At 29.3% G+C, this 17,972-nt stretch overlaps 1 protein-coding gene across 2 annotated transcripts in view; it reads right to left on the bottom strand.

The window, feature by feature from the left end:
- The window catches only part of LOC134728063 (uncharacterized), a 58,532-nt gene that overhangs the window by 18,665 nt on the left and 21,895 nt on the right, over window positions 1-17,972 (bottom strand). Inside the window, exon 1 of one of the 2 annotated variants that reach the window (XM_063592463.1) lies at window positions 6,979-7,297. The exons of the other annotated variant lie outside the window; for it this stretch is intronic. Within the exon in view, the coding sequence (XP_063448533.1) occupies window positions 6,979-7,171 (193 nt within the window). The 5' untranslated portion in view covers window positions 7,172-7,297. Of the gene's footprint in view, window positions 1-6,978; window positions 7,298-17,972 lie in introns of those variants that run through there. 2 annotated transcript variants of the gene reach the window in all.

The raw sequence follows: 17,972 nt of genomic DNA, 5'->3' as shown, positions 1-17,972 counted from the left end.
ACGGAGGTTTTGCAATTTAGTTTTATTACTTTTAATGTGAAAAACACGTCTGATAAGTTCAAAAGAAATATTTTTTGTAAGTTTTTGTACCAACATTTCCCCAACTCGATGTCACGGATTTGACAGAAGTCTTTGAATGTCGTAATACCTAATATAAATCTAAACTTTTTCATGGCTGATTAAAGTTATGTTAATTTTAAGGTTATAACGCACAAAACATTTAAATTTAAATTAATTCATTTAACCTGACAACCGTTATCTTTAATTGAAAATCATTAGAACTTGTCAAATTCATGAAAGGCAACACGATCAAATCGAAATAGAGGTTCAATTAAAATAAGCAGCTAATATATATACTTTTTTATGCGATGTAAATTGTTAACATAATTTTCAACCTTTTTTCATGCGACGTAAATTGTTTACAAAAATTTTAGATCTTGAATAATTATTTTAATTCATTCTGTTTATTTAAATTATGCATATCCGTTGATTTTTGTTCTCGTAATATCTTAACGTAAATATTTTCACATATATGTTTGAAGTTTTAGATACTGTATATGTAAAGTAAATATTTAACGAAACATTTCTAAATATTTTCGCCTTCAGTTTTAATCATCATGTTGAAAATACTCTTAAATTACAGTTACTAGTTTTAAAAATATAGTATTTCAAAGTATCGTTGGATTTTTAAGAACATGTATATATATTTTGTGCTATGTGTTTCATAAGACAAATGATATGGCTGGGTATTGATTGTTCTATGTATGTTTTACTGTTGTTGTATAATATGTGACACACTAATAAAAATACATTATTATTATTAGTTATATTAGACCATAATCCAAAAGAAATATTTAAAATTTCTCCCAATGTCTTCTAAATCCATGATTATTATAATTTGATCTCATATGCTAGGTATGGTTAAATAGCTCGATGCATGTCATATTGAATAATTAATAATTCTTTCTAAATATAATGATAAATTACATGCAGCTTGATCTTTATCTAAAGCTTTAACCAAAAAGTGTTCGATAAATAACACATTTTGTGTGTAAATTTCGAATACACGAAGTTCCGTGAATGTATTATAAAATGTTAAATCACAAAGATACTGAACTCCGAGAAAAATCCAAAACGGAAAGTCCCTAATCTTATGGAAAACTTAAATGATAAAACACATCAAACGAATGGATAACGACTGTCATATTCCTGACTTGGTACAGACATTTTCAAATGTAGAAAATAGTGGATTGAACCTGATTTTATAGCGCTAAACCTCTCATTTGTATAACAGTCGCATCATCAGATTGCATCGCATTAGTACTTTGTACGAGCATGTTAAACTAATTGTTTGCCTCAGAGTCTACTTTCCATGTACGTTTTGTCATACAAAGAAAAATCACAAAAATACTGAACTCCAAGGAAATTCTCAAGGGAAAGTCCATAATCAAATGTTAAAATCGAAAGCCCAACACATCAATCGAAAGGGTAACAACTGTCATATTCCTGACTTGGTAAAGGCATATTCTTAGGAAGAAAATGGTGAATTCATATTTCAAATCCTAAAAACATTTATTCATGTATTGTTACCTATACGCGTTTATCTTTACTGATATATGTTTAACTTTATATAAGTACGCCTTCCTTGTGTGGTGGTAAAATTTTAATCTTTGAAGTACGTATTCTTTATTGTAACTTATAATTGTTCTGTGTTTATAGTTTACAAATAAATGCTAATTACAAATTAACTTATCAAGCATATCAGGATCGAAATTTTGTACGCCAGATGCTCGCTTCGTCTACAAAAGCCTCACCAGTGACGATCGATTAAAAAGTAAAAAAAGCCAAATAAAGTACGAAGTTGAAGAGCATTCAGGACCAAAAAAATCTATAAAGTTTTGTCAACACAGCTACAACATATCTATAACATATCATTCCAATCGTTTTAAAAAATTCAAATGTGTCTAGTGACAATTATCGTATCACACTTATCGTATATATCTCTATCATTTACTTGACATATTATCGAAAATTGATATATTGTGATCATTTAGGAGAAGATTACTAATGCTATGCATTATTACCACACATTTTGTCCTTTTATCTTTCAAAGTTTATCGTTTACCATTTACCTTTCAAAGTGTATCTCATTTATTTTTAAAAGTCTATCGTTTATCATTTATTTTTCAAAGTTTATCATTTACCTTTCAAAGGTTATCGTTGATCATTTACCTTTCAAATGTTATCGTTTATCGTTAACTTTCCAAAGATTATCGTGTATCATTTAAAGGTTATCGTTGATCATTTGTCTTTCAAAGTTTATCTAATTTATCTTTCAAAGTTTATCTCATTTACCTTTCAAAGCTTATCTCATTTATCTTTCAAAGTTTATCTCATTTATCTTTTAAAGTTTATCTCATTTACCTTTCAAAAGTTTATCTCATTTATCTTTCAAAGGTTATCGTTTATCGTTTACCTTTCAAATGTTGTCGTTTATCGTGTACCTTTCAAATGTTGTCGTTTATCATTTACCCTTAAATGTTATCGTTCATCATTTACCTATCAAAGGCTATCGTTTATCAGACCTTCACAGGTTATCGTTTATCATTTACTTTGCAAAGGTTATTGTTCATCATTTACCTGTCAAGGGTTATCGTTTATCATTAACCTGTCACAGGTTATCGTTTATCATACCTGTCATAGGGTATCGAATATCATTTACAATTCAAAGGTTATCGTTAATCATTTACCTTTCAAAGTTTATTAACTCACATTTATAAGTGTTTTTTTTTTCATAATATAACGATTATTCAATTGCTTTTGTTTTGTCTTTTGCGTGTTTGGTTATACCTTGCTTCCAAATTTAATATCGATTTTGTTATGTATAAAGTCACACGTGACAAATATGTAGAAGTTCTTATATATCAATGTAGATAGCTATTCAATCTGTTAAACGTATAAAGCCTCTTTAATATTTTAACAGTAGCAATTTTACTGCACAAGACCTCATATCGACAATTAATGTCTTTTCAGCGATGCAGTATCGAGCTTCAAGTGTAATATTGTCCTTTGGCTGACAGATTATATACTAATTTGTTTGCATCCTAGCAGTCTTTATCAGCAAACATAAAAGTTCAAACAACACAAACCCCAACAAAGTGTTCACTTTGATCCAATATGAAATTAATACATATTAATATGTCTGTATTTACACTTGTATTTGATGATTATTATGCTGATATTTATGTTTGTTTAATTTAGAATTAATTTAACTTTCACATGCGAAATTGTAACTAAAAGATGTTTAATTTATGTTCAGTTTCTTTTAATAAACTTAAAACCTTTATCCCGAAATAAATTAAATAAACAAGGGAAGTTAGGTGTTTAATAATAAAATTTAACAATTTAGTGATATTAATCTTTTAACATAATAGTTTTATTTACAAAATACTTAGCATTATAAAAAGTATATATACTTTAAAATAATAATTCATCAAATGAAAATCCTCTTTACATTTTAATATTGCGAAAAAAATCAACCTGGTCAATTTCCGTAAGTAATGATCTATAGGTACTTTTGTATGAACATGCTGTCGTAATGTAAGGATAATGGCTGTATAGACATGAAGCTCAGTACTGCAGCACTTTTAAAAAGATTTTACAGCTTCCATATGGAATAGATTTGTTAATAAGAAATTCGATTAAACAGAAAATATTACACTAATTTTGTTATTTTTCTTTAGCAACCTTTGTTTGAAACAATCTTCTAAAAATCTTGTGACGAAACATAAAAAAGAAAATCAAAACGGAAAAAATCAATTTGAGATTATAAAGCAAAAAGTAAACAAAACAATTCTTTTATCAATAAGTGTTACCTACTTAACAAAAAGTCGACTAAGAGTTTTAAACATCGAAGATGAGAAACGTAGTAAATCAATTTAAAAAAAATAAAATCATCCACGTGTTTAAATTTTCATTTTCCTTTTCATTTTCTAGTTACGTTTTATAAAATATTCATCTAAAACGAAATAAATATTTTGTAGAGCTCAATTAGTCAATTTTTTTGTTTCTCTTTTTTTTGCTGGTTCAATGATGTATTCTGCACATATCCGGATTTTCATATGACTTAATATATAAACTAGAAAACACATTTCTACATTCTATTTTATATAATGGAGCAGTATTCATGCTGTCAACAACGAGGTTACATTTCTAAATTTATTTTGGAAAAAGATTAATAAGCACAATTGTTTACACTCTAAAGATTTAAAAATATTTGAAATAAATTGGTTTAAACTCATATATAAAGGTCTAACGCATCAAATCAAGGTTTAAACAACCATGAAAGATTTTGTAATTTATTTATTGATCTACACTTAGTTGTTTGAAATAGGCTTTGATACGATCCTATATAGCATTATACCAGTGAATACATTTAGTAATACAAAACGTAAACAACCTCAAAACCACCTATAAATTAAATTGTATCTAGTTATATTAATCTTCAATGAATGAAATCAAATTTATTGTCTATTTTTATACATTTCATTATTCAGTTGATATATTCAATAAGTATGAGAGAGCACTATTTAAATTCGTAAATCAAATACCGATAAAATGCAAAAGGTAAGTTCTAATGAATTATTTCAGTGAATTTTATATCGAATACACTGCAGATTCATTTAATTGCAATAGCTATATGAGAAAAAAATATTACTTCAAAGATTAAGTTGGATCGAACTGAGAATCCTTTTTTCGAAGCATCTGTTGGAAAAATAACTTATATATATATATATCTATATATATTACAAATTTTATTTGTATGTTTTGCACTGTTGTCTTGCATTTAATTTTTCATCACGAAATTTTCATATTTTTTTTCAGATAAAAAAACTTCATCACCCTTTTCCAATTTGTTAGATACATTCTAAAAAATACAATTAATCATAGGCTCATAAAATATTCAAGCATATAGAATTGACCAGGGAAGATACGCTTTCAATAGATATATTCCTTATTAGATAAATATAAGAAATGTATTAGCAAAACTTACAAAGTACTGGTGATTTCAAAGAAAAAAAAGATACGAAGGAGAAAAAACAATACATATATTTCACTGTGTGACACATCATAAACACATGTACATTTAAACTAATGTATCTGTTTATTTCAGAGAAGTACTGATTAAGCCCCCCCCCCCCCCCCTAAAAAAAGGAAAGGAAGATCTTTTAACGGATAGTGTCGGCAATATTCATCAGTACAAGACGTGTCCTTATACATTCCAAACAAAATAATGAAATTGAGATTCATTTATTTATTGATATGTTTCTTCTTAACTTCTTAATTATATTCTTTATGTTAAACCTTCAATATTTTTACACATCTTTAGCTATTTTAATTAGTTTTGAACAAATATATGTAAGTAAAATGAGGATAATTATGTACCCCCCCCCCCCATCTTAAAGAGTATAATCCATTGATACTACAGCAGTACGGCTTGTCTTTAACAGCACTAGCAATATTTTGTAACATCTCAGTGGATTTAAAAAATATGTTTTTACAGACCATAGACAATCTTGGTAAAAAAGAGAAGCGAAAGATACCAAAGGGACAGTCAAACTCATAAATCGAAAATAAACTGACAACTCCATGGCTAAAAATGAAAAAAAAAACCAAACAGACAAACAATAGTACACAAGACACAACATAGAAAACTAAAGAATAAACAACACGAACCGCATCAAAAACTAGGGCTGATCTGGAAGGATAAGCAGATTCTTCTCCACATGTGGCACCCGTTGTGTTGCTTATGTGATAACAAATCCGGAAAATAGTCTAATTCGGTAGGTCACATTCATGAAAGGGAAGGGGATTGTATCCGATATCGTTTGTGTAACGGTTATTCCATAACAGAATTCGGTAAGGGATTCTTTAGGGTTCATTGTGTTCAAAACTTTGGTGTATGCGATATACTAATGTTGAATATATGTATATATTTACCGAATAAAAAGCCGAAATACATAATCAAATTTAAGATTATGACATTATCCCTGTATCATATATGGTATGTAATTTTCAAAGAATCTACGTTAATATGTATTTAAAAAGAATGTTGGTTAATTATCAATGAAAGTTTAGACTAAGGTATTATATATTATTGAGTTTCTAATTTTGAACAGATATACGAACATGTATTGTAAATGCATTTAATTAAAGCAACATTAGTTTAACTGTGATCGAAATTAAAAAAAATTAAGAGTTTCTTTACGACTTCACCTCCCCTTTACCTTATTCCATTGATATCTTTACCATTAAAATCAGTTCTGAAACTGGTGGATTTGTCAAAATATAAAAAAAAAACAGCTAGATAAACTATGATAATCCAAGTAACCATGGTAAAATGCTAATGCAAAAACCCTTTATAATGTAGGAAAATGATATGTCATTCGATTGAATAATGAAAAAAATAAATATATGCATAATAAAATTAGCGATACCAATTTTCTTGCACCAGATGCACATTTCGACAATACTTGTCTCTTCAGTGATGCTCGTGGCCAAAATATTTGAAATCCAAAGCTTATATAAAAGATGAAGAGCTATAATCCAAAAGGTCCAAAGAGTATAGCCAAATTAGTGAAAGGAATCAGAGCTTTGCATGATGGAGATACATAAACTATCAGTTGTGCCAGAAATGAATAATTTTACTATATCAAAATTATATACAGAAAGGTATACATAAAATGAGAAACAAAATTAAGAACTCAAATAACACTTTTAAACTTTGCAAACGTACTTCATGTACTGATAACTTTTGTTTAAATATTTTTTAGAGAAGAAAAAAAAACCATAATGACGATAAAATATTTCTGCTACAAATTGGTTTCAGTAATCACAAAACGATTCAATGTTGAAACCACGCTTCTTGAAAACCAAACTCGCATATAAACTAACAAAAATAAATATTCTTTAACTTACCATTATCATAAAAGACAAGTTTACATGAGGGTGTACTTGACCACGTGCCATTAACATCTTTACACGTAGCAACAGCGTTTCCAGAGAGTGTATAAAACGTATTACATGCGTACGTTACTGTTTCATTTACGTTGAATAAGTTCAATGCTGACTGAATGTATCCATTAGATATTGAAACTGAAGTGCAACTCATTTCTTATTTCGAATTTATTTACTTCCTATATTTTGCAAGTCAGTAAAACAGATTAAAGTCAATTTTCAGCATTTATGATTTTTAAATTTCAGATATTCTATTAAACTTAAGTACCGAATACCTGACACAAAAATCAAAACCGTTGTGGTTTAAATATCTTTTTCACCTGATTTTATAAACCAATAGAAATAAGACGATCAATGAAAGATTAAAAACCCATTCCATAACCGTAATTTTTGCGTGTTGCAAATTAAACTATACTAACTACATATCATTTCAAACAGTACTATACAATTTGTAAATAAAAATAGAATTAACACCGTAGTCATAGAAAATTATCATTTAGGATTCTAATTGAAAAACAACTTAGATGACGTCAAATCCTAAAGATACCGCTTGTCCATTGATGTGTAGTGATTGCCAAGTTTTTCTGATATTGATATAAAAATAAATACACCAGTTAATGATCATGGTGCATTTAACAATCAAGTTCATAGAAAAAGATATGCGAAAGATACCAAAGAGACATTAAAACCCAAAAGACGATAATAAACTGACACCGTCATAGCAATAGGAGAAAACACAAAAAAACAAACAACGCTATACAAATCAAAGAAAACAAAACAAAACAAAAGACTGAGCAACTCAAACCCCGCCAGAAACAAGTGGTGATCTAAGGTGCTTCGTAAGGATAATCAGATCCTTCTTCACATATGGTACCCATCGAGTTTCTTATTCACTTGTTGTATAAAACATTCAATGTTTTCAAGTGTACGAAAACACTGAAGTACGATGAAAACCACAAAAGAGTATAAAAATTTCTATTTTGTCAGTTGTTTTTTTTTGTAATATGTTAAATCATTTTTAAAACAAACTAAAACATACCACAATTTTTGTCCTTGATGTTTAACACATATCATTGATGTATCTTATATTGTCTTTAAATAATGTATATGTCATTTTGTAAAGTATATAAATAAATTACGCTAGTAAATATAGGTGAGCCCGTTCATTTTCATGAATCTAAATCACAAAATTGTACAGGTGACATTACGGTGGGACCTTTTTGTGTGGGTACTATAAGAATACTTTTTCAATTAGAAAAAAAGAAATATTCGTTGAGCACTGATGTAAACTGTTATAAAACACTGTTCTTGATGAGATATGTGGTAGTTTTGAAAACAGCAAATATAATTGTTTTTTACTGCATTTTATGACACAGGTGGATATGCACAACTTGACTGTCCCTTTGGTATCTTTCGTCCCTCTTTTTTCAATTTTCAAGTATGTCCATCCATTTTATTAATGGTTTCAAACGCAAAGTTGAGTTCTTTAGCGTTCGTCAACATTATTTATTTAGTGTTCAATATAATCTTAGAAGAATATTTTCTGACGACTTTTTCTAGTATATATTTATGCCATGAAATATTTTGTTTTGACGCGAATAAAATATGGTTTGTGACGCAATTGATAAGATGTGTTTTGTGTACACAACTGGAAAGTGTACACTTTTCATACCCACTCGCATAATTTATAATTCAAAAACATAGAAAAAGTAAACATTTTCTATTTGTATATAACCAAATATCTACACACACACAACATCAAGCAATTTGATCTCCTGGACTTTCAATTTCTTAGGATATTATAATTTATCACCTTATGTTCAGAAGTGTTTAAACCTTTTTATTGACATTTCGAAATAAATTCTGCTAGATATACCTGTATATGCATTCAAAAAGGTGTGATGTTGTATAAATAATAAGTCACAAAGTCTCCTTTGACTAGTCTTACTTTGCAGTTGCCTTTGTCTATCAGATTTTTTGTCTTTAGCTTATTTTGTTCTCTCGCAAATTTAAAAATACATGAACCTCATATTTAATTTAAGAACTCTCCTCTCTGATACAACAAAAACTATAACTTATTCTTCTTTGTGTATTTCTCCAAGCGTTTATTAGTACTGTATTCCCATGTTATGTTGTCTTTTAAGGGGTATGTCTAGCATAGTCATATAAGACAGAGATAAGCTACGGCAAAGACAATGTTCCTGGTTATAGAGTATTTTTTGAAATTATCCCAATTTTGATCTCCTGAATTGCTTATTATTACGTGTAAACAACATGATCATAGCACGTTAAACAGTTTGTGCGTCCGAAACCCCTTTCTGTGTGCTCTCATCAATAATGTCCAAAGCTAACATACACAAAGTGAAAATAAGACGAACGAAAATTGTAAACGAAAATTCCCTAAGAAAATTACAAAAGCAAAAGTTGAAACACCAAACGAATGGATAATAACAGTCTAATTCCTAACTTGTTCTTGTGTCGAAAATAGTGGAAAAACATGGTTAAATTGCAAGCTTAACCTCTTATGTGTATGACAGTCGCTTAAATTCTATTATATTGACAACGACTTGTGAACATAACAACAAACATAATAGGTACAAATGTAAGAAAAATAGGGGTACAGAAGTCAACATTCTGTTATAATCTTAATTACTTAAAAAACAAGCGAAATTGAATATGTCATCAAAGATAAACAAAAAACGCATGTAGACAAAGCACATTAGCAAAAAAGGAGAGACAAATACAGAGCCACTTCAAATGGATATTACCAAAACTAAACTAAACAGTAAAAGTAATAATTCACATAGACAAATAAAAGAATACTATAACACGTTATTAAGATGATAAGAAACATACATATATATATATATATATATATATATATATATATAAAATAATATTTTACAAGGCTTGGCAGGATTATATTGTATACTCTGATTTATCCTTTTGAGGAGGATAAGTAAAATGTCACAGTTGATTAAGCTTGGTCTTTCGTAAGTTATGTAATTTGTTATACTACACTTAGGTATATTTGGTATATTACAGGGAATATATGTACAAATGCAAATTATCCTTTATGACGCAAAAACTACCTTTCAAACATCGTAACAAAACTATAAAATGTGATTTATTAACATATATAAATCTACATATAAATACGTAATCAGATTCATTTTGGTAAGATGTGGGATATTGGTCGAGTCTACCAGTCGAAACATGCTTTAAAAGTCCTCAATTTGATAATGATAAACAATTAAACACTCACAAATATTCATGTTAAAGAAACGTAAATGGTATTGTAAAGTTGAATTTTATAAACACTGATTTTAATTCAGACCATTTTAGGATTCTGGATCATTTAAAGCTCACAAAAGCATGCTAAATAACGTCCATGTTAATTATATGATTAAAAACTACACTAATAAGAAAGTATTTAGACATACAAAGGCATTCGAAATTCGGCACTAGTATATATCCTGATTGCCTTTACTAAGTTATGGTAAAAGAAACTCATAATAGAAAAGAGTTGTATAATTAAGTGGCAGCTTAAATTCAATACCTATATCTTAGGTGAAATGTGTTTTAGAAACGAAAATGTCATTTCAAGCAAACACCACAAACAAACTACATGGAAAAAAAACAAACATTCGTCTTATGATGTATTGTAACGTGAGTCGAAAAAGTCTGACTATTATTACATGTATGTCTATTTCTGCTTTTTTGGTATCATTGTTAACACAGGACAGATGAATCAACTGTTTTTGTTTGCATGGATACAATACGTATATATATTTTAGTTAACTTCTTTTCGTTGGGCTGGTTCTTTGTTATCAAATATGGTGCGTTCCTTTTATTCACACAACGAGCCTAAATACTTATACTAATTAAATTGAAAGGTCTTTACATAATTTCAATATACAATCATCCAGTTTGTTGCAGAATTTAGACGTTATTGGTCAATGTTTTGAGAAAAATGGTTGCAAATTGATATTTTTTTCCTTAGTGGTAAACAAATATTTTTCATAGCATTTGATATTGTGATTTTGAGAGAAAGTTAAAACATAAAAATTAAAAGATATACCATTTGCGTCAATAAATTGACGTTAACTATTATATGGACTATTACATTGATAGTTTTAAAATATAATTGAATTCATTTAAATATCATACAATAACAAGATTATCTAATTAAATATACTTATTTATAATAACTCTCACTTCATAAATCATCTATTTATGTATTTACCTATGTTTTATCTATTCATAAAGTGTTGTTTTAACATAATATTTTGCACTTCTAGTTTACAATTCCTTTTAATGTCAATTAAAACGTAATTGATCTTTGACTTTAAATAAGAGAAAACAGTCCTAAGTGTTAAACAGCTGTGTTATTTTTGAATACCCCAAAGATTTAAATAACTTCTCCATTGTCATACATAATACTTTTTTTTCAATTCATATTGAAATCTGCGTCATCAAATAAATTATTTCAATACTATTTTATACAAATTAAAAAAAAAATCATCAACTAATCATTCACTTAAAAATCATCAAATTACAATCCAATTATTGTAAGGTATTAATATAAAGGTATAGCCTCAAAGAGAAAAACAGTTTAGTTCTGAATGTGTGTAGCAATCCCAGTCAACATGTAGTTCAATCGGTGCCTAAATAAGATTTAACAATTTTGTAAAATGCTGCTAATGGACGATGGAGTTTTGTTTGAGATAACTGAGTATACTATTTTTGGCATGCACACTAGAAATATTGGTGCGATTCCAATTGTAATGATTTAAATTATTCTAAAAAGTCTAAGCAATGAAAAATGTTATTAATACATCATCAGCAACAGAAGAAACAGTTCACTTTGAATGAGACTTCGGTTGAGTTTTAAAACAGAGAAGCAACACACATGACGCAATAACAAATAAAATAAAACCAACCATATATTTTAGCATTGCACAAGACCACCTTTTTTTAACGTAAAAACTTGATTTGCCTTGCTTCTTAGTGCCGTTTCCGATTTTAAGATTCAGTGATAGGCGATTGTTGTTGTCTGACTTTTTATTTTGTTTATTTTTCTGCTGTGGGTTTTCTCTTCAGCTTTCTATACATTTTGAGTCGTCTAATTGTTGAAGGCGTATTGCGTACTATAATTCTTTGAACCATTGTACTTCGGTCTCTGGTGGAAATCATACAAGATCTTCAAATTTTGTATAAGGTATCGGCTTTTGTACACTTTTATCAGAGTAAGTTTTATATTACCAAGAAATTCAAGGAAGGCATCCACGCATGTTAAGTGTTCGTTTGTTTACTGAGAATTTTCTTTGTAATAAAATATATAGAATAAGACGTCAAACAAGATATAATTCCCCCCCCCCAAAAAAATGGGGTTCAAAATGTAATCTTCCTCCGTGAACAAAAACCACAAAAACGCAAATAAAAGTAAATTTCTAAAAGCACGGCGATATGTTTCAAAAGGGTCTTTTTTACATTTGCGTGAATTATGCTTAAATGAACAAAACGTAACAGGTAAACAAATAAATAAATAAGCAATTGGTATATAATTGAAAGGCGTGTAATCGTATTTGGGTGCACTATTACGTGATAAAGCCCAATTTAATAGTAATTACTGCCACAGACGAATTAATGTTAAGTTGAAACACTCGTAACAAAGTCAATACTATCGTGAATTAATGATTTATTATAAGGCAAATAAAAAAGGAGTAATATATTTTGTCCAGACAATATTTACACAAACCTTATAAAAATAATGTTCGGTAGAAAAAAAAATGAAGTTCAATAAACAAAAATAAATAGACTTTTAGATATTATACATACATTGGCTTACAAAGTAAAATCTTGCAATGTGGAAGACATGCAAAAAGAGAGAAAAAATGGTAGCAATTACCACTTGAAAGGTACATATTTGACAAAACATGAGGTCATTTAAATGTACAAATCACGCCTTAACTGGGTACCTTAAAGACCTAAAATTTGGAGAGCGAAATATAAGTATGATGTAAAGGTATATGTGGGAATTCTAGAATACGCTTTAGTTCTTAAGAAAGACATTCTAAATAATGAGTTTTACATAAAAAGGATATTATTTGAGGTTTCGGTTAATAAGACAACAATGTATTTGTTGTGTAGAGATTAATCATTAACTACTTTTGGCATCATGATATTGATAGGTCCACGTGGGATAATTGTAAATGCGTCAGTTAATTCGGCTGTTATATAAGCGATAGGTTTACCTAGTTATAAATCCAGGTTTAATCTACAATTCTCTACATTTGAAAATGCCTGTATCAAATCAGGTATATAACAGTTATTATCCATTCGTTTGACGTGTTTCAGCTTTTGCTTTTGCCATTTGCTTAAGGACTTTCCGTTTTGAATTTTCCTCAGAATTCGGTATTTTTGTGATTTCATCTTTTTTGTATATGTACATCATGTTATAAAGCATACAAACCTACGGTATCCTTGAAATAACGCTCAGTGAGATCAATTTCGTCACTCAAATTCCTGCGAGTGAGAATATACTCTTTGTCGAGCATAAAGTAGAATAGTTATACATATTTATTCCTCAAATTGAATACAAATTTGTTTGATGTACGTCAACATGAAACTCACCAAACGACCCAAAAACGATAAAACGTATAGTCCAATTTATACTTTTAAGGGGCAATTCACCAATAAGAGGTAATGTTATTTTTAAATTGATATCGCAGCTTATATAAACTAAGGATATCATAACAAATTTTATTTCAGAGATTGTTTTGTTTAACAGAGAGGAAATGTCCTTTCATAAAAAAATTACATGCTTGCGAATAAAAAAAAACTGTTGTAGAATTGTTGCTTTCGATTTATCTGTAAGCTTTTGAAAAATAAAAATGAGAATATAAATGGGGAATGTGCCAAAGAGACAGCATCCTGACTAAAGAACAGAAAACAACTGAAATCAACCAACTGGTCCTCAACACAGGGAGAAAATCCCGCACATGGAGGCGAACTTCTGTCAGCGCCTTAACAAAAAAGTGTACTAGTTTAAAGAAAATGGATGTCACACTAAACTTTAAAACATATTTATGAACACAAATTAAAAAAATAAAACACACTAGACTAACAAAGGCCATGGGGTCCTAACATGGGATTGGACGTTCGTGCTTAAGTGCCAATGATATACATTTTGGTACAATAAAACGAAGTAAAAAACTAGAAATATCTTTAGAGTATTTAAGAAAAGAGGACATGAAAATTCCCACGTAGCTGTCATAATATATTCACTATTGTGCTTTAAAAAGCACAAACAAAAGATAGTGCATAAGTCTATATAAAATTTTATTTAATTAATTACTATTATATTTACTTTTGCAGAAGCTTTATTCAAGTACGTTAAAGACACAATGTTACTTTAAATGTTGTAGGCGACACCTAACTGGCTAGATGTTTATAATGTATTCAAGTTCGTAATAAATCTTTCAACCCGTAGATAAACACAATGAATGAAGAAAATTTCAAACATACCGTTCAGATAATATATGTTTTTATATGTAATTTCATGAATGCTGTTCTCTATAGTTTTATATTTTAAATGTAAGGACACAAAACCAAGAAAAAACACTAAAAAATATGTTCTTTAGTAAGAGAGCCATTGATGGTATACATGTAATGGCATCATGTTCAATTAAAAGGTTGACTTCTTAACAAATAACACAATGAGAGTGAAATAGCATTAGTTTTATCATCAGTATCAGAATGCAAAAAGATGATACACCTATGACTATTTATTCAACACTAACAATATGTTTTTGGCAGTTATACATTATAAGATTATTTGATGCGACTGTTATACCTTAGGTTTAGCTAGCTATGAAACCAGGTTCAATCCACTATTTTCTACAAAAGAAAATGCCTGTACCAAGTCAGTAATATGACGGTTGTTATCCATGCGTTTAATGTGTTTGAGCTTTGGATTTTTCAATTTAAATAGAGACTTTCCGTTTTGAATTTTCCTCGGAGTTCAGTATTTTTGTGATTTTACTTTTAAACAAAAGGGGTAAACATATCTTGAGTTGGTTGACCGTTATGGAATAACAGTTTCACAAATGATATCGGATATGTTCCTTACGTCGTAACTACAATCCCCTTCCCTTTCATGAATATGACCTACCGAATTAGACTATTTACCGGATTTGTAATCACATAAGCAACACGACGGGTGCCACATGTGGGACAGGATCCGCTTACCCTTCCGGAGCACTTGAGATCACCCCTAGTTTTTGGTGGGGTTCGTGTTGTTTATTCTTTAGTTTTCTATGTTGTGTCATGTGTACTATTGTTTTTCTGTTTTTCTGTTTGTATTTTTCATTTTTAACCATGGCGTTGTCAGTTTGTTTTAGATTTATGAGTTTGACTGTCCCTTTGGTATCTTTCGTCTCTCTTTGATGTGTAGGTTTAACACATTTGCTTAAATCTGAGGCGAGAGAAATGAATAGCTTATTTCAGTGGAATATTTTTCTTACTTCCCATACACATCAGTTACAGTCGCTTCATTGTAGATCAATGACCGAAAGATAACAGAGTGATTAATAGGGTTGCATATCACCTTGATTTTACAGTTATATAATACATTAGAGTGCATCAATAATTGTTTTTTTTATCATCAACCACGGGATTTGTATATAAAATGCCTGAATATGCTGAGAAGATAAGACATTATTTTCGTTTTAAAAAATATGCAACCGTTACATATACCCCGTGTAATGTTACGATATGTAGACACAATATTGACTATCGCACCGCGAGAAAATCCTGATGTTGTGACTGGTTTAACATGCTGTTTGACATTGTTTTGCTCTAATTAGATATAAGAGGAAATGATGTGACTGCCAATGAGACAACTTTCCATCCAATTGTAATTTGGAAAAATACACCATTACAGGTCAAATTACAGTCTTCAACACTATGCCTTGGCTCACACCAAACAGCAAGCTATAAAGGGTCCCAAGTGTTTATAACTCAAAAAAATCATTGATGTTTTTCCTTGTACATTGTAACTTTAAAAAACGTCCTTTAGTTTTATATTTATACATATCGTTTTTGTCTTTACTACTTATATTATGTCGTTAGATTAACAGTCAATTGTCTTCATAATGTTAATGCTGGTTGTGTTTTTTCAATCTTTTCTGAGTACCATACTTTTTGTCATGCATGGTAGGAAATCACATCCGTTATAATTCAAGTGGCATTGGACCAATTCTTAATATATTATCAACGTAGACACGTCGATCATAATTCGTTGTGTCAAACCTATATGTGTTTCAGATGATATATAATATGGTGTCTTTTGATTTATAAAATATATATCATATTTCGTTCCGCTGTAGAATTTTTATGAGCACATATTAAAGTTGAAAACTACAGAAACCCCAAAAGATGTCTTCCCTTTTATCTCAAATGAAATTAATACTTATGAATGTATCTATATGTAATACTATGCTTATATTTATTTTAGTTTAATTTAGAATTACTTTTAAATTTCTCATGCGATATTGTAATGATAACAAGTTTAATTTATATTCAGTTTCTTTTAATAAACTCAAAAACTTTCGTTGAAATTAATAGAATAAACAAGGGTAGTAAGTTGTTAACAAAGAAAAGTTTACATTGCAGGGATACTTATCTTAAGCTTTAAGAGTAATATTTCTATTTACAAAATAAATAGATGAATAAAAGAAAATGCAAAGTGTACCTCTATTATATTAATGTCAAAATTTGTTCTTCTCAAAACGTTATTATTTCAAAAATCATTATTACTGAAATGTAAATATTTTTTTCATGCACGGGCTATTTCGATGTAAGAGTTAGTGATATACATAGGGATAGCTCGTTTCTAAAGCAATTTAAAGACAACAAGATTTGCAGACGCATGACACGGGTTATATTCTTCTCATATATGTTGTGATGGTATGATACTAAACCCCTAACAGGAAGGATTGTGCCTGATGTTCATATGATGAAATCATAATCTTTCAGTCAGTTTAATTGAAGTCTGGAGCTGGCATGTCAGTTAACTGCTAGTAGTCTATTGTTATTTATGTATTATTTTCATTTCATTCATTTTCTTTGGTTACATCTTCTGACATCAGACTCGGATTGCTCTTGAACTGAATTTTAATGTGCGTATTGTTATGCGTTTACTTTTCTACATTGGCTACATGTATAGGGGGAGAGTTGAGATCTCACAAACAGGTTTAACTCCTCCGCATTTTTGCGCCTGTCACAAGTCAGGAGCCTCTGACCTTTGTTAGTCTTGTATTATTTTAATTTTAGTTTCTTATGTATAATTTGGAAATTAGTATGGCGTTCATTACCACTGAAGTAGTGTATATTTGTCTAGGGGCCAGCTGAAGGACGCCTCCGGGTGCGGGAATTTCTCGCTACATTGATGACCTATTGGTGACCTTCTGCTGGTTTTTTTTCTACGGTCGGGTTGTTGTCTCTTTGACACATTACCCATTTCCATTTTCAATTTTATTACATATTTGATAATAGGAAATATAAAATCAAATTTTATACCTTCTTCGCTTTTTTCTTTAACAAGTATTTTTAACAAGTATTTTTTAAAGCACGCGTTTAAAATTCATATGCAATATTTATCATGATGTTACATTTCTTTTATCTATACATATATTCATATTACATATTCGAACATAAACGTTTTTTTACAAAAAAACATTTTCCTTAATCAGAGTTCATTACATATTCTATTTCAAATGGAATACTTAAAAAAATAAAACATTTGATGAAAAAGTATATTTTTCGTTTATCTAAATTCTGTTTCATTTCCTTTGCATCTATGATTTCTAAAGAATAATAAAAATGTAATTTGAATTTGATGCAGAAGTAAGGTAGGCACTGTTTCAACTAATAATGACTTATCGTTCTAT

The sequence above is a fragment of the Mytilus trossulus genome, chromosome 1 (assembly GCF_036588685.1).
Source record: "Mytilus trossulus isolate FHL-02 chromosome 1, PNRI_Mtr1.1.1.hap1, whole genome shotgun sequence".
Taxonomy (NCBI): domain Eukaryota; kingdom Metazoa; phylum Mollusca; class Bivalvia; order Mytilida; family Mytilidae; genus Mytilus; species Mytilus trossulus.
The sequence above is the reverse complement of the archived record's forward strand: the minus strand, read 5'-3'. Positions and strand labels throughout refer to the sequence as shown.